The sequence below is a fragment of the Lygodium microphyllum genome, unplaced genomic scaffold, assembly GCF_053477565.2.
Source record: "Lygodium microphyllum isolate KBCC unplaced genomic scaffold, Lygodium_microphyllum_v1.1.10 scaffold_57, whole genome shotgun sequence".
NCBI lineage: Eukaryota > Viridiplantae > Streptophyta > Polypodiopsida > Schizaeales > Lygodiaceae > Lygodium > Lygodium microphyllum.
The window spans coordinates 619,637-645,541 of record NW_028229540.1 but is presented as its reverse complement, the minus strand read 5'-3'; the positions used below and the strand labels follow the sequence as shown (position 1 = coordinate 645,541).

The 25,905-nt window shown below is 46.3% G+C and overlaps 1 protein-coding gene across 1 annotated transcript in view; it reads right to left on the bottom strand.

Moving 5' to 3' along the window:
• Positions 1–25,905, bottom strand: part of LOC148008865 (uncharacterized) — a 217,171-nt gene that overhangs the window by 65,599 nt on the left and 125,667 nt on the right. Inside the window, exons 13-15 of the mRNA XM_087673975.1 lie at positions 24,621–24,845; positions 24,438–24,524; positions 12,549–12,655 (exon numbers count right to left, since the gene is read on the bottom strand). Coding sequence (XP_087530101.1) covers positions 12,549–12,655; positions 24,438–24,524; positions 24,621–24,845 — 419 coding nt within the window. The remainder of the gene's footprint in view (positions 1–12,548; positions 12,656–24,437; positions 24,525–24,620; positions 24,846–25,905) is intronic.

Sequence of the window (25,905 nt, the reverse complement as noted above, 5' to 3'; positions counted from 1 at the left end):
CCCTGTCATTTTAAAATTGTGCAAGAGTTGAGTTGAATGCTTGGAGTACCCAAGTCCACAAATGTTCTATAAGTTGCATGGCCATTCATTCTTTACAATTGTAGTTATTGCCATATTAGATAGGTTGCATTGTCTGCCACCATTTTAAGAGCACATTACCTTTGCATCTAACCTCTATGTGCAAACTATTCTGCACATATCCTGCATGAAATAAGCCTGACCATTTTACTGTAATGTGTCATTATCAATTGCTGTCTCACTTGTTCATCATGGTAACTATCGGCTACAAATGAGCTGCACTTCATAGTGGTACTTTTTTTCATGATTAATACAATTATCTATTATAATGGTACCCTTTTTTTAAAGAGAAACAAAACTATATTAGTAGCACCATAGAGAATGCCCCCCCCCCCCCCCCCCCCACACAAAGTACCAAGAATCCTGCAGAGAGCATGATAAATATATCATACACACAATGGTTATGTGAACAACCAATTTGGTGGGCAATAATGCCAGACCAGATGAGGGGGGAATTGCAAGAAGGTACTAGAGTCCCAGTCCACAAGAAGGCATCTCTCTTCCTCATCCTCTTAGCGCCACCCTGCTGCCTCTCCATTCTCTCAAATAGAGTATGGATAATCTCTATCCAATCCTTGAGAGTCTCTGCAGTAAAAACATTCTGGAGGTCTACAGCATGGCTACACCTCACTTTTTTTGCAAGTAAAATGTGGCTGATTATATTACTGAAAAAAACTGATTACAACGGAGTACTCATGCTCAACAGACAAGCTGGAGCTGATGAAAAGTCATTGATACATCATATATACAAGCCTCTCAAGGTGGTCTGGGGGGGATGGGGGCAAGAAGCCATGGAGGGTGTATCGCCATCTGGGGCTGCTTGCCTGCATCACGAAGAACAGATCCTAGCCGCCCCAAGTGCGCACGAAATGACATCGGAGCTCTTGACGGGCCCTGGACTCGTCCTACACTTGATCCCACCGGCCTCGAAGGGAGTGGATGATGGAGGTCCAGAGCTCTGCTAAGGTTGCTTGTACTGAAAGTCTCTCTCTGCCGAAAGCCACCTGACACCGCGCCTTCCAAATATACCAACCAGTAAGACTCCCTATGATTTCCCATATGTCAGAGCGGTCTATTGTCGGCTCCAGTACCTGGCGGATGGGTAGAGCCTCTAAACCCACCACTGCGCATGACCCTGCCTCGATAATGAATATCGTATCCTGCATCTCGGCCTCATACAGAAGGTGACCCTGCCACACGCGGAGCAAGCTGCGTAGGAAGGGTAATCTGGGGGGTGATCTGGCCTGACGTGAAGATCCATCTCAGGGACGGCCTCCACTCACCGCCAAGTCTCGGTTTACAGTCCTAAAGACCCTCCTGCAATAGGACCTTCGAGGTCTGCCCTCTCGGTGTGAGGCCACGGACAACTAGCTTGCCCAAGAGGGCCATACTCTGATACTCTGGGTTTATGATCCCAAGCCCTCCCTTTGACTGATGTCGTATGATGGTCGCCCACGCCACCTTGGCCCTGGAGTCCCTGGAGCCATCTGACCCGGACCAAAGGAAATTCCGCACTAGGCGGCGAAGCTGCATTACGCAGAAAGAGGAGAAGCACCAACACGAGGCGATGTACCTGGCCGTCGCTAGGAGGACTTGGTTAACTACTAGGGCTCGGCCGGCTAGTGAGAGGCGAGCTGCGCTCCAATAGGTCACCTTCCTCTGAATAGAATTGAGGATTGGAAGAAACTGTTGGGCGGGAGTGATGTTGAGTCCCACCTGGAACCCTAGGTACCGGATGGTCTGTCCTCTGCTCACCTATCTAAATCCCAGGTGGACGCCCCACTCTGTGCTAGAGTCCGGGTCTGTGAGGAAACCAACCAACTTTCGCCAGTTGACTTTTGCTCCCGTTGCAAAACAGAACACCTCGAGAGCTAGCCTCACTCTCTCCAGCATCAACTCGTCGTCCTCTATGTAGAGCGCCGTATCATCTGCATACTCTAAGTCTAACAACTCGGTCTCCTCTCTTATTGGAAGTTGGAGGCCACGTAATCCGCTCACACGTGACCTGAGGAAGTGAGACATCGCCTCTGCAAAGAGAAGGAACAGGTACGAGGCCAGAGGGCAGCCTTGTCGGACCAATCTCTCCAGCTGAAACTCCTCCCCTTGCCTACCTCCTATGAGAACCCTGCTGGTGGTCGATGTGTAAAGTGCGGAGACCCCGCAAATCCAAGCCTGCGGGAAACCCAACCTCACCATAGTGCCCTCTAGGAAATCCTAGTCCACCCTGTCATAGGCTTTCTCAAAATCCAAGAGTAGTATGGCCAGTCTCTGCCCACTGTGCTGGGCCCACTCTGTCGCCTCAAAGAAGGTGAATACATTGTCCAGGATGCTTCTATCCTGGACAAAGCCTGTCTGTGTGTCATGGATGATGTCTGGAAGCACGGGGCGTAGTCGCCTACCAATCATCTTTGCTAGTGCCTTATAGGCCACAGACAACAAGGTGATTGGTCTCCATTGGAAAAGCTCCAACCGGTCTCCCCCTTTGGGGAAAAGACTAATAAGGCCTGCCGAAAGACTCCCTGGCATCTATCCTGAAGTGAAAATCTCCTGAAAGGCTATCAGTAGGGGGTCCTTCACCACTTCCCAGAAGGTAGTGAAGAAAGCCTTAGAGAGGCCATCCTCTCCCGGGCATTTTTGCCCGTCCTGTGTATGGAAAGCCTCCTCTAGTTCCTTCTTTGTGAAGGGGGCTAGGAGGGAGCATCCCATCTCCTCTATGACGAGGGACGGGATGTTATCCCAGACCTGCTGTCTACATCATTGTCCTCTAGGTGAGGCTGTCTCTTGCTGGAAGAGGCGACAGTAGTAGTCGGTGGCAATCTCCATCACCTCGTCTAGGCTAGAACGGGTCCTCCCATACTGATCTCGAAGGTTGCGTATTTGCTCTCCTGAGGTGCGAGGCTAGTGCACGTGGAAAAACTCTCTGGACATCGTGTCCCCCTTCCGCGCCCAGAAAGCTGCTGAGGTGCGGAAAGAGAACTCTGAGCGCCTGTCCTCTAGGCCAGCAATGGCTGCTCGCGCGCGCACGTCTTGTGCGTGGAGAGTGGGATCCCCTGGTGCCTCCTGTAATAATCTCTGCGTGGTTGAAAGGTCCCGCTGGAGTGCTCTCTCCTCCTCCCAGCTCTGCTGCCTGGCCTGTATGGCTGCCTTTTGGCAGATTCTGCTCGACTCAGCTAGGACCTCTGCAACCTTCTCTGCGATCTGGTCCCTCCTGCCACACTCTCTGGTCAAAATTTGCTCTATCTGTTTCGTCACCTCCTCCCTCCTATAGATCGAGCCAGGGATCTGACAAGATCGTGTATCTAGGGTAGATGCTGGGGGATCTAGTGTCAAGAGAACCAGGCAATGATCGGACAATGTGGTGCCCGCCAACTGCCCACCAATCTGGCCTCCCTGAGAGCCTCCCCACTCTCCCACATAAAACCTGTCCAACCGCTCCAGCAATAGAACTCCACCTAGCCGCCTGTATTCCCAAGAGAAGTCTAGCGACCTCTCCCTCCTGTGGAAGGCAGGGTCTCTCCAGGCATCACGTGCTCCTACTGCCAGTAGAAAGACCTCCCATGCCTCTTGCTCCTCCTCGGCCATGCCCTGGTAGTTTCTCCCTCTGCCCTGGTGGTCCTCCAAAGCCTCCAGGTTGTTGAAGTCTCCTCCAACAATCTAGGAGTCCACCTCTGGGAGTCCTTCCGCGATCTCCACCCCCAGAACCTATTGCGTGCGCTAACCTCCGTAGGAGCATAGATATTAAGGACTCCAAGGCACGTGTCCCCAATATCCAATCTGATCCATAGCACCCTCCCTGCCACTATCGTCCTGTGGTCTTGTACACAAGCGGTAAGATTCGGACCAATAGAGGTGCATACGCCTCCACTCCTGCCATGGGCACCTATCGGCCGGACCATAGGAGTGATAGATGTTCTAGGTGGTACTATCAATGCACCTATCATCCATGCTGAGAGTCGGGACTCTGTGCACTGGTAGAAATGGGCCACCTATGCCAGGGGCCACTCGATCACATCCCTCGGAGCTCTCCACTGTGGAGGGGCTCGAAAGATAATGCTCAGGTGAGGAACCTCGGCACTGGCCCACCGGTTAATATCCATCATGCAACCAGGCCACTGCTGTGCAAACAATGCTAGTCCTTCTCCCATCCACTGTGAGGTGTGGTCCACCACCTGACTCTTCAAGTCTTTCTCTATGTGTCATCGTCCACTCCTCTGAGTGAGAGGACTGAAGAAAAAAGGCGTATTTTGGTGCATCCGATGGTGCTAGTAGATGGACCTTGCCCCTCCTTGACTTACGAACCACGAAGATCCCCACCTCTAGAGGTAGTGGGAACTCTCCGCGCTCCGCAACTCTCAAGTAGGACCATGGGCCACTGTGGAAGAACTCCTGTGGAAACAGGTGTGCCTTTCTCGGGAAAGTGTGGTGGGCGGCAGGGGTGGATGAGCTGGTGGCTGTATGGGAGGGGAAGGACTACTGGTGCGAGGAGGATATAGGCGTGCGTGGCTTATCACCTCCTGGATCATCACCTTCTATGGGAGGAGGGGGGAGGGTCTGGGGGGATCACCTGAACCAGGTGCGGATCAGGGGGGGTGCTCGATATGGGGGGTGGTGGGGGGGAGGATGATCGAGGGATGGTGGGATAGACGGAGGTACATGGCGGGTGTGGGGGGGGCTGGCGGCCCGGGAAATGGGGGGTTGTGGGCCAGGGTCAGTGGGGGAGGGAGCATGGGATGTGGTGGGAGGTGGGTTGGGGGCTGTGGGGACTCAAGAGAGGTAGTCTGTGGCGCGGGTGGTGGATGTGGGGAGTTGCGGACCTGTTGGGTGGGGTGGGCAGGGGGGGTTGTGGGAGTGCTCTACCGAGGGGGCATCGCTCGTCCACTTGCTCCCTGCTGCCGAGACTGGGTTTAAGATGCTCGCTGCGCCCCCCCTACCGTCTCCCTCTCTGTCGTCTCTGGACCCGTGTGAAGCCGTCAGCGTCCACCTGTGGGCCTGTCGGCGGAGCCACCTTGGCTCCGAAACACGTGAAACCTGCTGCGTGATGCCCAAAGTCATGGCAGCGCAAGCACTGCCTTGGCTGCCCTGTCACAATGACCTGCTACCTAAAGGAGTGCCTGCCCACCTCAATCTCTAGGAACTGTGGGACATTCTTGACCTCTTTCACTGCCACCAGTACCTTTCGGACCCCTGCAGCAGTCACTGCATCCGCGAAGGACGCAGGAAGGATAGTGCCGAATATCCGTCCAAAGTCTTCCACCAACTAGCGATACTCTATCACCACGCCAGAGAAAGGAAGGGTGACCGGGTGCCGAAGAAACCTGTTATGGAGTGCAAATGCCTCCACAGTAAAGGCACTGTACCAAGGGACCATGTATATAACCCCCTTCGTGGACGCATATGGTGAACTAGCAAGCAACTCGTGAGCTGCGTCTGCCGAGCTGAGTCTGACCATGAAAATCCCTTGGCCCATTAGGACCACCTCCACGATCTGTGCTGTGTCTATGCGCAGCGTGGAGTGAAGTCAGTCATGAAGCTGGGCCCTCGTTGGGGAATGTCCTACTATCTGACCATAAATTGCTATTTCCTTTAGCTCCAACTCCTTACCTCAAATGGCTAAGAGTTGCTCCTCAGAGAAGACGACACACAAGGTGTTTGATTGGGGGGCACTCACTGAGTGCGCCGGCGTCTGACCAGAGGTTTCCATTGCGCGTCCCTTTTGAGAAAACTACCGATCACATCGCGGTGCTACCTGAGGGGGGAAAGTTGTTGCAGATAGAGGGAACAACTGGAGGGTGGGGGGGAACAATGGCGAGGGGGGAGAGGGAGCTGTAGTTTTCTCAGAGAAGAGGATACGCAAAGTGTTTGACTGGGGGGCACTCACCGAGTGCACCGGTGTCTGACCAGAGGTTTCCATTGCGCGTCCCTTTTGAGAAAACTACAGATCACATCGCGGTGCTACCTGAGGGGGAAAGTTGTTGCAGATACAGGGAACAACTGGAGGATGGGGGGGAACAATGGCGAGGGGGAAGGGGGAGCTGCAGTTTTTGGCAGGGGGTATTGGAATATCGCGGACGAAGGCAGCACGCCGGGGATGGGGGGGACAGCAGGGCAGGCGGGGGGGTGGATAAGATGGTAGCAGGGGGGTGGGTATGGTAGGATGGGCAGAGTAGGGGATGGCAGGATTGGGTAAGGCAAAGGCGGCGCGGAGGGTTGGCAGCGCAAGGGGGATGGGTAGGAGTAAGTGAGGTGGGGAAGATCAGGCGGGGTGGGAGTAGGCGGGGTGGGCAAGAGCAGGCGAGGCAGGGCGGGCGGCCAGGAGCAGGAGCAGGCGGAGGGGGAGCGAGTAAGATAGGAGCAAGCGGAGTGGGAGCGGCGAGCGGGGCAAGCGCAGGAGCAGGTGAGGTGGCCAGGAGCAGGCAAGGCGGGCGTAGGCGGACTGGGTAGGAGCAGGCAGGGCGGGTACCAAGTGGAGGTTGGCACAAGGGTATAGGTGGGCTATGGGCAGGAGCCATGGGGCGGGCGCCAGGCGGAGGTTGGCACGAGGGTATAGGCGGGGGCGGGGGCAGGGGCAGCAGTCGCGACACGATGGGCAGGGAGCCACGATACTTTGCTTTTTTGAATCTACTGCAAGGTAATGTATTATTGTGTTTGGCTACACCTCACTATCCAGATGTACCAACCAATAATGTTAGCAATCAGTTCCCATCTGTGAGAGTGTTCTTGGGTTCATTGATTGTGGTCAAGTGCTTGTCAATGATCAGAAAGAAGTGGATCCACTGAAAATCCTCATGTTCACATTCTAGGCTTGTGTTTATGACCCAAGCCATGGCCCCCCAAGTCACAACCATGGCCTTCGCTATGTGTGAAAGACCATCCTAAGGGCGGATAGTCTCACAAGCTGTGTTTTTGCATCTCCTTTGGCTCAACACATCTAGTACATGCCATTGGGCCCTACCATACCCAAGCCATGTACCAATTTCTAAGCATCTTGTGAGCTAATAGGCAAAGGAAGAGGGATATCTTCCTAGGCCTGAAGCTATTGTTTAGCTTCCTCCAAAAGTCAAACAAAAAAAAGGTTTGAGATGCCATGCTTTGTGCCAATGAGAACTAGCTGCTGGTTGTACTAGGTTCTAAAGTTGGTGATGGCAATGGCAATATGGGTTGGTGATAGTATTATGGGCATTCTTTGTTTAAAGACATGGATCCCAAGCGCTACGGATATTGGACTAAATGCATGAAGGCATCAAAATTATGATATTGTTCCCTAGGTTCTTGATTAAGTCCATAAAGACTTTTTCTCAACTTGCAAACTAGGTGTTCCCTTCCCTTTTCCACAAAGCCCTTAGGTTGTTGCATATAGATGTCCTCAAGTAAGTCCCTATGTAGAAAAGTTATCTTAACATCCATTTGGTATAACTTCAAATTCAATTGTGCAACCAAGGCCAATACCAAGGGAAAGGTAGTTATTTTGACCACAAGAGAGAAGATCTCAACAAAATCAACTCCCTTTTCCTTTCTAAAACCCTTTGCAACCAATCGGGACTTATATGTTAGCTTAGGGTGATTGGGGATGATCTTTAGCTTATACACCCATTTGTATAGTAATGCATGTTTTCCATTTGGCAAGGAAACCAAATCCCAAGTATGATTCCTTTGGAGTGAGTCAAACTTAGATTGCATAGCCCTTTACCAAGAGGAACTGTCACCTTTGCGTATAGCCTCCTCATAAGAGGGGCTTATTAGAATCTGTCACCATGATATAGTACATAAAGGGTCATACTAGTCATGAGGATGCGAGGCTCTAGTAGATTGTTCTCTCTATCCAGATGAAACATGGTCCTACACAATAGACTAATCCTAGGTTATAGAAGCATCAATAGCAACTATCGGCTATCTAACTGGGGCTAGTTGTATAGTAATAGGAGGCTCCTCCTAAAACATCACCCTGCATACCTCAATCACTTGCTTAGGTTGCTTATGCATCTTTTTCTCATGAAACACAATATCATGGCTATAGATAACTTTCTAAGCATCTGGATTTGAAAGACAATAGCCTATCTTACCTGTATCACCATTTCCAAGAAAGATGTGTTTGACATACTTTGGATCCAACTTGTTGTATGATAGAGTGCCTCACATCCAAAGACTCGCAAGTGTGGATGTGAGGGAGGTCTACCAAATTATATTGCCTCATTGACCTTATAACTGAGAGCAATGCACGGGGATCTATTAATCAAATGAACTATAGTAGTTAATTGCCTTACCCCAAAATGTATAAGGTAAGCCCTAGCCCAAAATGTATAAGAGCAATGCATCATCTTTCGGGGTGGGGTGTAAGGGGCGGTCAACTAATGCTTAATGTCCCAATCATCACAAAACTACTCAAAAGCACGTGAGACATACTCACCCCCATTATTGGACCTTAGGCATTTTAGCCTATACCCAGACGAGTTTTCTCGACCAAGGTAACAAAGTGTTGAAACATGGGTAAAATCTCTGACTTTCGCTTTATAGGATAGGCCCACATTTAATGTGAAAAGTCGTCAATACGTACTTAGTATCACCCAAGGATTGATAGGGTATGGAACCACAGATATCCGAATGAACAAGAGCAAGGGGCTCACCTATGTGTGTAGAACGAAACTATTTATGCGTGTTACATGTCAAGCAGATGGGTAGGAGATATTGCAAATGGATCAAAAATTTCATTCCTTTGAGTAACATATGTCCAAGGTGGCAATGCTAAGGGTGGGAGATACTCCAAACATGAATAATCCCACTTGGATTATTCAAGTCCGAATGAAACATGAATAATCCAAGGGTGGGAGATATTACAAATGGGTCAAAACTTTCATTCCTTTAAGTGACATATATCCAAGGTGGCGATGCTACAGAGATACATGAGGGAGATCGGTAACAACCAATACATGACCGGTGAAGCCAGAGATAAGCAAAGAATAAAGACTACCAATCTTGGCACCTCTATCAAAGATGAGATTGTGAAGAGTGATTTTCCATGTAGAATCACCAAAAGAAACATGATACCTAGCATCATCCAATTATCCTGCAGAGATAAGGATTTTGGTCTAAGCTGATATATGACAAACTTAATGGAGAACAAAGAAAATACTAGTGGGAAACTGCAAACGTATATCTATCGGTGGAAAATTGCAAACATACATGATGTATGTCATGAAGAACAAAGTTAGTGGGAATATACAAACATACATCACCAATGCTAGCAACATCACAAATATGATCATCCCCCAAGCGTGCTGAATAAAAAATAATACAGTAAGTATAGAACCAACTATGGTGCAAATAGCAGGGTGGATGTTGTAGCCTTTGAACAGGCCTTTATGGCAAGACAGAAGGGTAAGGGCAGCCAGCCTAGAAGTGCTTTGTAGAGTTTTGGATATTTAGATACTTCACAAAGAAACAAGAAACACGGGGCATGCAAGCCAAGAAGGGCAAGTGCCATTATTGTAAGAAGATAGATCACTACATCACAGAATGTAAGAAGTGTATTGCCAAGGAGGACGAGTTAGGGATGTCTATTTCTGATGTACCTTCTATTGCTACAAAGTTTGCATCTTTTGTTGTTGACTGTGACTATTGTTGTTATACTTGCAGTTATGATTCTTCTTGGACTGATAGAGCATTCAACTCTACTGAGGATGCTAGCACTTGGTTCTTTGATAGTGGTGCTTCTAAGCATATTATATCCTGTAGAGATTTATTTTCCTTTGTTATTGTAGCTCCTATTGGCAAATATATGCAATGTGCCAACAATGCATCTTACCTTATTAGAGGTGTTGTAGGGAGACTATCTTGAAAGCCATTGATGGCTACTCCCTATTTATAGGATGCATTACATGTGCTAGGGATAAAGAAGAATTCGTTGTCAATTTCTTCTTTAGCAAAGTGTGGTATGCAAGTCACATTTAATGATGACAAATGCATGGTCAGGGATAAGGAATTATTGACTTTGGTATTGACTGGCACATTATGTCATGGACTCTATGAGTTAGATCCTTATTCGATTGATCAGCTAGTCTATTTGGTATGATGAGGAAGGGATCATCAGAGGTGTCCACAGCTTGTATTTGAACAGAGTTCTTAGGGTTGACAACAAGTAACTTGTAGGGGCCCATCCAACATTGTTGGAGCTTTCTTGGGAATTTACCAAAGCGCGAATCATAGGCGAGGACAAGGTCGCCTTCTTTTAATTCCTTGTGCTTGATGAAGCTATTATGGTTAGACTCCTACTATGTCACAGGTAGAGTTATGGCATGCTCGCATGGGGCATGTTAACTATTGTAGTTTAATGCTTATGCAGCATACTCAGATGCTAGATGGTTTACCTCTCTTGGAGAGATCTCCTAAGCATATTTGTGAGGGATGCATTTTGGAAAAAATACATTGATTCTTTTTTCCTTGTGATATTGCTTTTAAGGCAATAGTCAGGTTACAGATTGTACATTCGGATGTATGTGGACCTATGTAGACAGTCATTGGGTGGATGCTATTATTTCATCACCTTCATTGATGACTTTACTTGCTTTTGTTAGATCTATTAATTTGTGAAAAAGTTAGAGGTGTAGGATGCATTTTTTTGGCTTTTGTTGCACTTGTGGAAAATCAATCTAGCTGTAAGATTAAGACTCTCCATTTGGATGGAGGGGGAGAATACTACGTCTTTTTTGCTGAATAATTTTTTGAAGCAAAAAGGCATTGCTCATCAGTATACTATTGCATATACTCCATAGCAGAATGGGGTTGCAAAAAGGAAGAATCGGTCACTAATGGAGATGGCCAGGAAAGCTAAGAATTTGCCACATGGCTTTTGGATAGAAATAAATATGCGTGCTTGTCACGTTTTGAATAGGTGCCCTACCAAGGTATTGAAAAATGTTACATCTTTTGAGGCTTGGGAATAGCTGGAAACCTTCAGTTGGCCACTTTCATACTTTTGGGTGTCTTGTATATGCTCATATTCCCAAAGTATTAAGAAAGAAGTTGGACAACAAGGCTAACAAATGCATTTTTGTAGGGTACAACAGTGAGAGTAAAGGATATAGATTTAATGACATTGTTTCCAAGAAAGTCTTTGTCAGTAGGGATGTGATTTTTTATGAAAAATCAAAATTCTCTCTTGTTGGTATTGACACATATCAGGCTGCAAAATGATATGTTTGAAGGGCTGTTGCCCATTTCTTTTGGTGATATAGCTGGAGTTTTAGTAAATGAACAAAATTTTCAGCTAGCTTCTCCATTAAGCAATGCAGAAATTCAGCCTATGGCTGATCTGAATATTCAACAAGATGCTGAATTTGAGGTTCATCAGGAGCATGCACATAATCAAGAAGCTAGGAAAATACCTAGATGGTACTTGTAGACTATGAAAGATAGTCATTTGGATGCTCCTATTGCTGGTTGTACTAGAAGACAAGTATGCCTGCATGATCATGTTAATACAATAGAGTTTGTTATGGTAGCACACACACTTGATGATGAGGAGCCTGATTGTTTTGAGAATGCACAATAGAGTATGCATTGGATGGAAAAAATGTGAGTTGAATTTGATTCTATCATGAAGAATCAAACATGGGATTTAGTAACATTGCTAGTTGGAAAGTAAGCCATTGGTACTAAATGGGTCTATAAGCTGAAAAGAAAAGCGGATGGATCCATTGATAAGTACAAAGCCAGGCTTGTGGCAAAAGGTTATGTGCAAAAGAAGGGCATTGATTATGAGGAGACATTTGCTCCAGCCTCCCACATCTCGTATGACTACTATTCGGTGTATAGTTGCTTCGGTTACCCATTATGGTTGGATTGTGCACCAGCTTGATATTAAAATTGCATTTTTACATGGGAAACTTCAAGAAGAAGTCTATGTATAGAAGCCCATTGGTTTTGCAATTGAAGGATCTGAACAGTTGGTATGCAAGCTGAAAAAAGACTTTGTATGGTTTGAAGCAAGCTGCACGAGCTTAGTATGCAAAAATTGATGCCTTTTTACTCAGCCAAGGGTTAATTAACAACCCATCAAAGTCTACTCTTTATGTATGCAAAGAGGGGGGCTTTTTGCTGATCATTTGTCTTTATGTACATGATCTTTTGCTCATAGGGACACCTGCTGATCAGATTTCAGCATTCAAGAAAAATTTGCGACAAACTTTTGAAATGTCAGATTTGGGGCTTTGCATTACTATTTGGGTATTCAGTTTATTCATGACGCTAGAGGCATTGGATTGTCATAGTCTAGATATATTGGTAAACTCCTACAAAAAAGTGAGCACTTAGGCTAGCTATGTGCCATTGCTCTATCCAAAAGGACACGTACAAAAAATGAGGTCCAATGATGATGTACTCCTATAGTCCGTGTAACAGTAGCAGTGGTATGTGCCATACTCCACACGTTTTTTATACTAATGGTCAATAATTTTGTAAGGGTAACAGAGAATTACGCAAACCAACGACCAAACTTGATATGCATGTTTAGTGCTAAATCAACCCGTTTCAATCGTAGTAGCAACTTTTCAGATTCATCAAATTTCTTGAAGTAAGCACAAACCTGCAAAAAAGAAAGATTTTTTCCTTTATGCTCTTTGGATAGCAAAATTTCAATTCCTATATGAAACAAGTTCTAATACTCTCAATGCTTAAATTTCAAGCTTTAAAACCTGAATGGATAATGCTGAGGTGAAATAAGAGTAGCATTTCGGGCATATTCTCTTCTAAATAAATATACAAACTTCTTAGAAATTAATTTCTAGCGCATATAATTATTTTTTCAATATAAAAATGGTAAAATATATATTGATCCATTATGACATATTGATACAAACTAGTTTGACCTCACAAATGGAGAATCACTCCATGCTTTAGATGTGTGTACACATGTGAGGGTGTATATGTGTGTGTACGCATACAAACAGACACCATGTTTTGAGATATATGTTTGTGCCCAACATGAATTGTGATTGCTACTACTAGATCAAATGGTTGGTCGAGTTTTAGGAGTAAAGTATGGATGTTTTGAGTCTCGAGATACAAGGTGACTCCTCTTCCTCCTTATGGAATCACTTCAATTCTTTTTTGCAACACCTAGAGTTTGTATATATATCTGTAAATGAATAGATAAATATTTCCTATATCAAATAACTTGCTCTTTTACGGAATCAAAGATTCTAATTTGAAGTCCATTTCATTTTCCCAAAGAGAAAATACTAAAAGAAATTCTTGCTATGCTTGGGATGCAACTTGCCAAAGTACGTTCTTTTTTCTAAGTAATCAAGCTATCATTTTATTGATGTTTGATTTATTGTTTGCGGCGAAAACTTTTTATTCCTATAAAGTGGGACATACACACACATACACACCCACCAACCCACCCACACAGACACATCCACATGTGTATATAAATATATATATATATACTGTCTTGCATCATGGGTGCATTAATATCTTTGCACTGGCTGCATGGCACCTCTTCTCTTGAGCATCAGACAAAAGCTTCTTTATTGGAGCAGTATGAGGCTTTCTTTAGCAAGGAGAGTGGTGGTAGACAATTAGGTTCTTCTTTCCACCATGTGGTATATCACTTCATGTTGGGCATTCTCTAGGTGATGTGTCAGCTGGGCGAAGTGCCCCATCAGGAATTTTATCAGGTTCACAGAGACTACTCTAGATGATACATGGGCATGTACCTAGTTGCTTGCTTGATCGATGGATGGGGACATTGGGTCTATCAGAGGAGGCCCCTGTAGAGACTACAATGCAACCCAAGTGAGTGGGTCTGGTGAAACCCATTCCTTGACAAACAATGCAATGTAGATTTCTTAGCTAAGCCACCAGGTTGGGCAGGACACCAATGAACAGGTTCAGAGTAGAGCTAGCAATCACTCCTCACTGTCACATATAGGGTATCTGAAATCCCTTTTCGCTAGACTTTTGGAGGAGGCTGGATAACAGCTTCCTGCCTAGGAAGATTTCTCTCTTTCTATGGCTAGTAGCTCGTAGGATTTTGGTAGTTGTTATATGGCTTGCTAATGGCATACAAAGTCCAAGCACGTGGATATGAGGATTTTCAAGGGAGCCACTTATCATTGGGCAGCTTGACCAGGATTCCCACTCCGAATTACTCACCATCACAGTGGACTCAAGGGCCATTGTCATCGATGGGAGCTGATTGCTAGTATCATTGCTTGGTTCATTTGGACTGTGAGGTGTAGCTGTTCTATTGACCTTTAGATGCACTGCAGAGCCACTTTCTAGCATTTGGGCAGAGACCATTCATTCTCTCCATGGTATATGGGAGAGGCTGCAGGTTGTTCTGAGTGGAAGAGGAGGAGAGATGCTTTCTTGCGGACATGCATGTTTGCTCCTTTCTTCACTCAGCTCCTCATATGATCTGGCACCAGAATCCACCAGATTGGTTGTTCACTGAACCATTGCATTTAGATTTACTTAGCTGCTCTTAACAGGGAGCCTCTCTTTTCTTCCTCATCCTCTCAGAGCTGCCCTGCATCCTCCCCCATCTCCCACGGAGAGTGTGGACTATCTCTGTCCAAATCATCGATAAAGACTCCCCGGTGGGTATATCTTGAAGATCAATGACCTGGCTACATCTTGCAGTCCATATGTACCAAGCTATAATACTGGAAACCAGCTCCCATCTGTGACAATTTCCCTGAGTCCACTGTGTCTGTGAGTAGTCTGGGGTAGGGATCCTGCTCAGACGCTGTCCAATGATGAGAAAATAAATGCTCCCCTGAGTGTCCTCATAGCCACAAGCTCGACCTTTGTCTGTGGCCCAAGCTACAGCCCCCCATGTCACCACCATGGAGCTGTACCATGGAATACTATCCTAAGAGCTCTCCTCCAAATCTCCTGGGATCTGGGACAGTCCCATAGGCAATGTCTCTGTGTCTCCTCTGGCTCACCACATCGCACACATGCCACTTGGTCCCTGCCATATCCAAGCCAAGTGCGAACTCCTCATTGGCATAGAGAGGGAATCCTCATTGGTCCCTGCTCATTTGTATCCTCCGTCGCAATCTAGTGGTGTATCAGGGAAGGGATCCCTCCACACCCACTCTCCCGGATCCCATTGAAGCCTCTGCAGAGGCCTCCTTTGGTATGCCCAATATCTCCATCTATCTATAAGACAAGTGGTTGGGTATGGGTCTATGTGCCATTTCCTTTCAAAGTGTGCCACTACTCTAATTCTCTGCCTAGAGCAGCCATTGAGGGCTGTAAGGTCAAGATCCTCTTTCTGGAGGCAGCCATCCTCCTCAACTGTGAAAGTGAATGTATACAATGACTGCTAGAAGGATATCCTCTCTAGAGAAGAGACCAATCCAAGGCTGAGAGGAAGCTGTGTCAGTTTGCCAATCTGGTGGAACCCCCTCCATCACGGCCTCAATCATAGCCCTGGCTCCCCTAAGACCATGAAGTCTTTGCCTTTGAGTCTTGTGTGGTAACTCCTGAAATGCAAATCACTCCCCCACTGATGTAGCGACCTACAAAGAGAATCTCCCCCATGATAAGTGCGTCCGCAACCCAATGGTGTGTCCTGACTCTGATCTCAAAAATGATTAAAGAGAAGAGGCTGTCTCCTCTTCTCTTTAATAGTAGTCGGGGGGAGCTGGTGGAGCCTTGGAGATATAGATCTCCATGCTCTAATAACGGCAGTAACAATGAGCTTGACTAGTAAGGCTTTGCTCTGGCTATCTAGGTCTATGATCCCCAATCCTCCTCTGGATCTAGGTTGTATGATGACATCCCAAGCCACCTTCGCTCTGGTTGACTCCCATCTCCTCCTGACCAAATGAAGTTCCTGATGAGGTGTTTCACCTCGCCTATGCATAGCCTAGAGAATGCCCAACAAGGAGTGATATACCACATGGTTGCGAGAAGAACTTGGTTGGCAACCACTACTCTTCTTGCCAATGAGAGTCTCACCGAGCTCCAATATAAAAGCTTATGTCTAATGCTCAAAAGGAGGGGTGCCAACTACTGCTCTGAGGTAATGTCAATCCCCACATGGCATTCAAGATATCTCACAGTGGTCCTGCGAGGAATCCATGAGAAATCCTCATGTGGTCACCACTCTGGCTATCTAGTGCCGCATGCCCAAAATCCATAGGATTTGTTGCCAATTAATTAGTGCTCCTAATGCTCTGCAAAATGCTCCCATGTCTGTTACAAAGGCTCTAAAGTTGCCCTCATTCCCATCCAAGTAAACTGCTGTATCATCAGCAAAATCCACATCACGAAGCTCCTCAAATTCAAGGATAGGTAGCTAGATGCCTTTGATACCTGTAGATCTGTCTCTCAAGAAGAAACTCATGGACTCTGCTAAAAATTAAAGCAAAAAAGGAGCTAGTGGACATCTCTATCTAAGTGATCTATGAATGGTGAATCTATCTCCTCTTGCCCCTCCAATCATGACCTGGCTATGTGTTGAAGAATAGAGAGCTGCTACTCCGTTGACCCACTGCTCTGGAAAACCCATCCTTAGCATTGTGCCCTCCAAGAACTCCCAATCCACGTGATCAAATGCCTTCTCAAAGTCGAGAAGTAGCACAATAAGGTCTTGCCTCCTTCTGGATCTAGCCAAAGCTGTGGTCTCCGAGAAGGTGAAAATGTTGTCCAAGATGTTGTGCTCTCAGACGAACCTTGTTTGAGTGGGGTATATAATATCTAACCTCAACAGTGCTAGCCTGAGACTAATCACCTTAGCGAGGATCTTATAGGCAATTCCAAGCAAGGTGATCGGTCTCCACTATGTGATCTCCAATCTATCTCCACTTCCTTTGGGGATAAGATGAATCAACCCCTCAAAAAGTCTCTCTAGCATAGTGCTTGATGCCATAATCTCCTGAAAGGCTTAGTGAAGGCCTGTTTTAATAAGATCCTAGTAGCTCACAAAGAAGGACTTATCTACTCCGTCTTCCCCTGGACACTTGCTTGAGGGTAGTGCCCGAAGTGCCTCCTCCAACTCCTTTGTAAAATGGGCCATTAGATGTTTGCTCAACCTGTCTATAACCACCTTTTGCGTACTTTGCCTCTCTCTCTCTCTCTCTCTCTCTCTCTCTCTCTCTCTCTCATATGGGTCATTAGAAGTGAGTACCTATGAGACACATCTATTGACTTTGGGAAGTGCACATAGACTAGCCATCTTTAAAGGTCTACCACAATGGCCAGGATCTGACAATTTGACATGTTGGAATCGCAAAGGAGGGGCAAGTTCTGTGGACTACTTGATAGGCTCACCAGCATTGATACCAGACGCCCAAAACTTTAAGATATCTAAGAGACAAATTGGCATAGTAGCAGATCATGCTATTTTGACATTCATGCTCTCTTGTGTACATATGAAACATTAAACACCATGCCTCCCTAAACATCCCAAATACTACTTTACAGAAGACACCTCACACATCTACAGTGGTTCTCTGCAGATCAATTTACATACATTGGACTTGAGTAGATCATTGGAAGAATGTACAAGGATTAGCAGAGGCCATACATGGATAAGCCATGTATGTATTCCCACACATCTTGCCCCGATGTAGACCCACATGATCTACTACTCCCCAAAATAGCTGGTATGATGATGAGTGTAGAGTCACTCGAGCTCGGTTACAGAGAGAAGTGGAGCTAGGCACTCAGACACATCGCCAACAAGCAAAGGCATTCTTCAAATGCCTTGTGTGAAAGAAGTAACGAGACTACTTATTAGCGAAAGCAGAAGCAGAGATATATCAACTATTTTTGGGGCGGGATAGCAAGAGCGCATGGAAGATGTTTCATGAAAGACAGCCCCCCATACAGATTACATCACCAGATGCTTGGCTTGACTATGGTAGACAATTGTATGACTTGCCAGGACAGCCATCTATGTAGCCCCCACAAGCTTGTAGGCCAACACAACGGTCTTTCTTCACATGGAAAATGGTTAGGGATGCAATTTATAGATTATAAAATGAGAGGGCACATGATGAGGATGGACTAGTAGTAGAACATTTCTCACATACTTGTGATATATTAGCACCCATATTAGCACATATGTTCAATAGAGCAGTATGTGAAGGTTTCCCTATGAGCACAAGGAGAGGCAGGTTTCAGACGAGGATATACCATCTTGGACCATATTCTCACACTTAGAGCCATTATTGAGGAGGGTCGAGCCCGAGACAAGAGGATCTATTGTTGCTTTGTAGACTTTCACAAAGCTTTTAATACAGTGCCTCGTACACGCATCATGCAGAGATTGTAGGACATTGGAGTACCAGAGGGTATATGATGGGGTGTCTATGCATTATATGAGGCGGTGACAGGTCATGTATGAACACGTGGGGGGGTATCAGGAAGGATTGACAGTACCATAGGAGTGAAACAAGGATGTCCACTTTCATCCACATTGCTTGGTCTATACATAGATGAAGTGTCTGATTACATAGACCGAGGAGGAGGAGCTGGAGCCAACCTGACTGATACCGATATTAATGTATGCAGATGATATTGTTCTCATTTCAGATTCACTGGAGGGATTGCAGTGCCATCTAGATGCTTTGCACATCTTCTGTAGAGATAAAGACCTCATAGTGAACCTTGGGAAGACCAAAACCATGGTTTTCAATACTTCAGCAGCATGGGTGACTAGATCTATGTACCAGTTCACATTTGGGGGAGACATATTGGAGCATGTGAGGAAATATGTCTATTTGGGAGTCACCTTGTTTGGCCCACGTTTTTCATTGAGAGGGGTATCAGAGGCACGTCTGGCACGTGGATACGCAGCACTAGGGGCACTTGAGAGTCGATGTGCTCACATACAATTCCAAAAGCCCCGCACCAAACTCTGGTTGTTTGACACCCTAGTCACACCTACATTACTATATGGAGCACAGGTATGGGGTTGCAGCTTGTACCACAGGTATCTTAGCCCACTCATTGATCAGATTGGAGTAGAGAGGGATTATTATGATGGTTGGATTGGGATAGCATGGAAAGGCCATTGATCATGATGATAGCATGCATGATTAGGAGTAAGCCCTCCATCCCACATCCATTGTCAGAGTAGAGCTAGGGACAACACCTATAGTTATCGAGGCATTCTTCAAGGCAGTGCCCTTTTGGCATAGACTATGGGAACTTCCACGCCATAGATACTCTAGATTGGCACCAACCTCATCTAGACAACTAGTAGCAGGAGGCGAGAAGAACTGTTGGTTTTCACAGATGGCTATTTGGATGAGCCTACATGGTTTGGATATTGACTGTCTTCCACCTTTGGATTATAGCCTTGACTACCCTACACTTTCTCTTAGCTGATCAGAGCTAAACCAGGTGATCAGAGCTGATATCTTGAGGATTGAGACAGCAAGGAAATGGATCCATCCACCACTCCCTCTAGGATGGAGGATGGAGTTCTACAGGAGTCATTTCTTGTGTCTCTCTGATGATGGTTTCACTATTCGGCCAGCATATATGGACACCTATCTCTCCCATAGCGTACGGGTTGCTATTGGACAGATTCGCACCTCTTGACATAGGCTTCAGATGGAGACAGACAGATGGACAAATACCCTAGTAGAGAATAGGACTTGCCAGCTTTGTGGTCGAGAGCCTAAGACGGAGGAACACTACATATGCAGATGCACAATATACTATGACATATGAGGATGGTACCACTGCCTCTTTCATGATGGATTTGGACCCCTTTGACCCGTCATGGAGTACGAGGATCAGAGATGCCTAGCTCTTTTCCTCTTGGAGCTTGAGAGGCGCCGAACTGCACTACTGCGAGACAGGAGGCCAACTCATCCAGAGGGACACACACAGAGAGCAGCGACAGAAATCTTCTACAAAGCCGACCCTATTGACATTACCAACCTAGCAGAGACAGAGCCACCCCACCAGACACCTTATAGGCCATGCCGTGGAGTCACATTGGATAGAGCCATTTCCCTTTGTCAAGGATGACGACCCTGTCTACCAAGACTACGTCCGAGGAGGCCACACCACAGTCGGATTAGGCCCAATATCACGAGACACCGAAGACTCACCACCAGGCATATCAGTGAAGCAGCTACTAGGGACCACGTCATAGCTGAGATCATGTGCAGATCTTGAGATCAGCTACAGCCCATAGTCTCCACCACACTTTTGTACATGGTTTTATCAGATTCGGTTCTCCTTTCCTTTCCTTTTCTTTTCTATCGATGGAACAACACTACACACGGTTCCAACCCTAGTATAGTCCCATCGTATAGTTATTTTCAGTATTGTTTCATAGGCCACCCACTTATTTGTAATGTTATCTTTACCTTACTAATGAGATGACATTAGACATGGATGTACTTTGGATTTTGTCTCATAGGCCACATTGGCCTTATGTAGACGTTAATATATCTTTCTTTCTTTCTTTCTTTCTCTCTCTCTCTCTCTCTCTCTCTCTCTCTCTCTCTCATATCCAGGGGGTCTAGTGGTGGATCCTACTAGGGATGTGTAGTACTGTGTGGCCCTTGTCTTGCCTCTAGAGGGCCCTATGCAATGGATCCATTAGCTCTTCAGAGTCTTTGAACACCTTGTCTAGAGTGTTTAGGCCCTGTGGTGTGGAAAAACTCCCTATTAACCCTGTCGGCAGACTGAGTCCAAAAAGAGGCTCTCGGATGAAATATGTACTTCGATCTAGCTTCCTTCATGGAGTCAATGTTTGCCCTAGCAGTATGTATCCTCTCAGCTATCCATCTGCATCCTGGCCGTCTCTCCTCCTCCCTCTGTAAGGCAACCAATGATACCCTTGCAGCTCTTTCCTTCTCTAGAAGGCTCTATCTCCTCCTTGTGGTCTCCTCCCTGAAGAAGGAACTAATCTCCTATAGGCTCTCATCCAAGTCACTAGTTGCCTGTCCAGCTGAGAAGGGTCTAGATCTCCATGTTTGTGCGACTCTTTCTCTAAGATCATCCTCATAGAACAAGTGCTTTGGAAACCTGGCACTGGAATGGGGTCCCCCTACTCTCTTAAAAAGAAGTATCTGAATCGGTGAGTGGTCCAAGAGGTTCGTGCCAGGTATGATGCCTGTAAGGCCACCTTTGTCGTAGGCCTTGTCATCCACATAAAATCGATCAATCTTGGAGAAGGTCCCAGCTCCTACCGCCTTGTATCTCGTGGAGAACTGAAGTGAGCTTGTGGTCCTGCCAAACTCTGTTGTGAACCACGGGTCCTGGCCTCTAATCTGGAATAAGAACTCCTTCCAAGCAGCCTGCTCTCCTCCCCTAATGATTTCTGTGCATCTGCCTCTCCTGTCCTCAAGAGCCTCCACCATGTTAAAGTTACCCCCTACCATCCAGTGATCAACCTGTGGTAGAGATTGACTGAGGGTAGTCCAAAACTGTCTCTTGTCTCGCTGGCCATTCGGGGCATAGATGGCCAACAAACTGATGAGTGCCTCCTCCACTCTCACCAAGAACCACATGGCTTTCCCTGGAATCAGAATACCCCAGCCCTATACTGACTAGGTCCACTGCTCCCCAATACATATGGATACTCCAGCCTGTATCTTGGTAACACCTACAGTCATTGCCCAATAAGTGTGACTCTGACCTGGCAATTGCTTCCTGCAACATCGGGATATCTTGTCTATCGAAAGATGGTGCTCCTGTAACATAAGAAAATCAATCGATCCTCCTACTAGAGCTCTATGCAAATCCTATCGCATGAGACTCCGGCCTTGCGCTTGAAGTGACGACCTCCGAAGCCTTGTACATTCCATGAGAGTATCCTCATGGAGTGTGTCTCAATCTCTCGGACCGGTGTGGTTCTACAGCCCATGCTTGCCTCTATTGTCTCCTAGTATATACTCTATCATGTGTCCTCTCCGCTATCTCTGCTGCGGGGTGTAATGGGGGGAAGTCCTCAGAGTAGGCATCTGAATCCTCCACCTCCTGCTTGCTGTCCTGGGCCATCATAGCCTCCCTTGCCTGCTGAGTGTTAGGTACCTAAGATGGGCTAAGCTCTGGGGGCTCAACTTGATGAGCTGATGGTCTAGGGGACTGTGGCGTATTTGTAGCCTGTTGTAGCTCCTGAGAAGCTACTGGTGTTGCTGCCTCTGTGGGCTATATCACATCAATCTTTGATCTTTAGTGCTACCACTATCAGTGGAACAAGATGTCCAATCATCCTGCAAGCAAAGCATTGACTAGGGAGGCCTGTATAAAAGACTGGTTGGATAAGAAAGCCCCCGTGAATGGAGGGAATCTTGATAGTTTGGGGAAGGCAGTGCAAAGACTCTGTGGGTACTATCACTCGGACCGATGGATATTTGTATGGGCCTTCTAAGACTGTGTTAGCAAAGGTCCTATCCCTCTAAATGACGTGGCTGAATGCATTGCCAATCTCAGAAAGGTACAACGTGAAATACTCATCAAGGCCAAAAAAAGAGATGGTGATGGCAGTGCCATCTCGAAGCAATGAATAATCCGGACCCTTGATCCATCTGTTGAGATATGCCATTGAGGTCCTGACATCAGGTGGGCTGGTTGCGAGCATCCCTTTCCAAGGGGCACTACTCGCGTGATCTTGGCTGGGGTGCCGGTAAGAGCTGAGTGGATGGAGTCCTTAAGGCTGTGGATCAGTGGATGATCTCCAACCATTCTGCAGGCCAAGGATGATGCTTCTAGGGCTGTCACTCTCTCCGTAAGTGCCATTTCTGTGTCCGAAGCGAAGCGGATCGGTGGGAAGGTATCAGCCGAGTGTGTGGGGGGGCTGCACTGGAACCCCCTGGGTATGGTGGAGGACCGGCTGCAATCTCAGGCGATACGCTAGCTCCATGTGTTTCTGGTGCGAGTGCTTCCTTGTTTGTTGGTGCGGGGAATTGCCGCTGGTCTGCCTGTTGGGGTTGTGAGGGGGAAGGCGAGATGGAGGTTGCCTGTGTGAGGAATCTTACAAAGGCTGCAAGGGTGGATGAGGAGGCTGAGGAAGTGTCCATGGCTGGGAAGCGAGGAGAGTGTGCAGGCAAAGCAGGTTGAGGCGTGGTAAGCAGGGCAGCTGCTGTGATCCAAGGAGGCGGCTGTGGTGGGATAGAGGAGGTGGTTGTTACCACATCTAGTGTGACCATGGAGAGGATCTGTTCAGAATGTCCAGCGTGACAATGCCCAGAGCTCAGCTTGCAGTCAGTCCAGGATGACCATGTCAGACCAGTGTCACGTCACATCAGACCAGCATGACGTCATGTCAGACCAGCACGTCACATAAGACAGTCGAGAGAGAGAGAGACGGTGCGCTTGCCCTGCCTCCCTGGCTGTGATGAGTCTTGAAATTATAACCATGTGCTTGCTCCATTATTTCAGGTGCCATCCCGTCAGTTACCCTGCGCAGCCCTGTTCGTCTGCTTCCCTGTTGGCAGCCCATCCATCAGTTTCCTTGCACACAGGCCGTTTTCTATCCCATAGTAGCAGTGATGAGCCAAGCATTCAGCATGGGACAAGTAGAGAAGAAGCGCAATCTCGCGAGATGTCAGCCAGTCGAAGCACAGTTCCTCCAGCCGACAAACATCCAATCCTTCTAAGGGTTAATAACTTGACATTTCCTTTTGGGTTTTCTTTTGGGCTTTAAGGACTATTCGGAAACTCTACAACTTGGTGACATTTGAGCATGTCATTGTGGATGGTTACCCTTACATTAGAGTATCTTTGCACTGATTTCTCTCTGGTAGACACACCACTGAAGGATTGGATCGACCTCAATTTGATCTTTTTTTATGAGTGTTTCTGGTACTTGTAGACCACGTTGTTCATAGTGTTCAGCCCCTTTCTATAACCAACATTAATTTTTTATAAAGTCTCCAACAAAGAAAAAATGTGTGTGTGCATGTTTTGGGGTTTGAGAGAAAGCTATGGCAGCTGCTTGTGCTCCTGCCCTTGCTGTACATCCTTTTGCAGGGCTTCTTCCTTGTGTGAATGTGAATTTATGGACATACCTGTGTATAAACAAGAGATGACATGTCCATTGCCACCAGTCTATCTCTAATAGCGAGCTTTGTATCCGGAGCAAAACCAAGTTGGAGGCAAAGGTTGCTTTTTTCTGGGGGGTAGGGGAGCTGAAGGCTGAAGGATTGGCAGAATGAGAGAGGAGAAAGTGGAGAAGATATCAGGTTAAGGGAGAAAAGGGTGGCTGGCTCTTTTCCTTTTTCAAAGAAAGAGTTAATCGTCAAAAGAACACACATAACTCTATAATTTGGGATCATTCTCTCTGGTAATAAAAAATAATGATGACATTAAGCAAGATCACATATTAAAAGTGGTGTTCATGAAAGGGGAGACAGCAGAAGAAGCTGAAACTTTACCTCTGCCTTCTGCTCATCGATTTCTTTCAGAGAGTGAAGCCTTTTAACAAATTGTATCCCGAAGTAGTTTTTACACTTAACAAAAGCCTACACTATTTTCAAACACAAATTAGAACTACATATACTTGTCATAGAGTTAGAAAGCATGAAAACCACAAATTATACACCAGTTCTTGTACATGCCTTCTCAGCTATGGAAAGCTCAAGTTTCTGAAGTGCACGTTCAGCTAAGCTCATCCACAACCGTGGATGAGAGTGCTCCTCGATGTAGGAGAATGCATTTTGCAGTTGATCTGCATGCAATATTTGTTGAGTGTCACGAAGTGACTTTGTTTCGTAGAGAAATAAATGTTGTTTTTCAGGGTTTTCAGGTTGTTGCATGATCTCATCCAGCTGCACTGCTTGAATCTAGAATGATCATATGGACAAAAACAAGTTGGTTCTTTACATAGAAGTTATTCTGCTTCTGTCCTCCCAGTATATCCCTTTCTACTCTTTGAAAACATAAATATTTTCCAGTTAGATATTGCATTTCAAATATAGGATTGGTGGTGCATCTTCAAATATCCAAGAATCGAGGTGAGCATTTTAGAGGTAAGGTAGAGCACAGTTCTTTTTCTGCAAAATAAGTGTGACTGATTACATAATTCAAAATCAAGGAAATAAGCTTATGCCCAACAGCATGGCTGGAGTAGAAGGGTCTACATTACGTAAATGAAAAGCCTCTCAAGGTAGTGAGTGTGGAATGGCAGAGAGAAGCCATGGCCTGGACTTTTTTGTTGTTTTTTTTGCCCTAGGGCAGGGGGGACTGGGTTGTGGTTTTGGTTAACACCTCTGAGGGTTACCATCCTGTAGCATGAAAAACAGACTATGGTAAGCCTGCAAGTATGAATAACAACTATCATAGCTCGTGGCAATTCTGAGAGAGTCACTGCGGCACCCAAGAAGGGAGTCTATAACGAGGATAAGACCTCTACCAAGGTAGTGAATATAAATGGACACTCATCACTGAAGACCAATTGGCAAGAAGCATTCCAAATATGACATCCTGCTAGGCTTCCAATGAGCTTTGAGACCTTTGATCTGAAGTGAGCTATGCGCAGTGGCGATGCAATGTCCGGCGATGAAAATGTCAGGACATGTAGCAACCATGGCATACATCAAACTGCCAACAGTTGAAGCATATGGTATCTTGGCCATTTCAGCCTTCTCATCATCAGATGTTGGGAATAAAGGGCCATCGTGCCTTTTATATGTGCATGGGTGTGAACACACCCTTAGCACATTTGTACTTTCATATGTATCTATCTAAAACCTAAAGAGGTACACACACAAAAAAAGATTGTACCCAAGAACATCGTGCATCTTTTTTTTCGTAAAAGGTAATTGTATTAATTACGAAAAAAAGTACAAGATTACATGATTACACGAGTACAAGAGACACAAGGGCCGTAGGCCAACGTGTGGG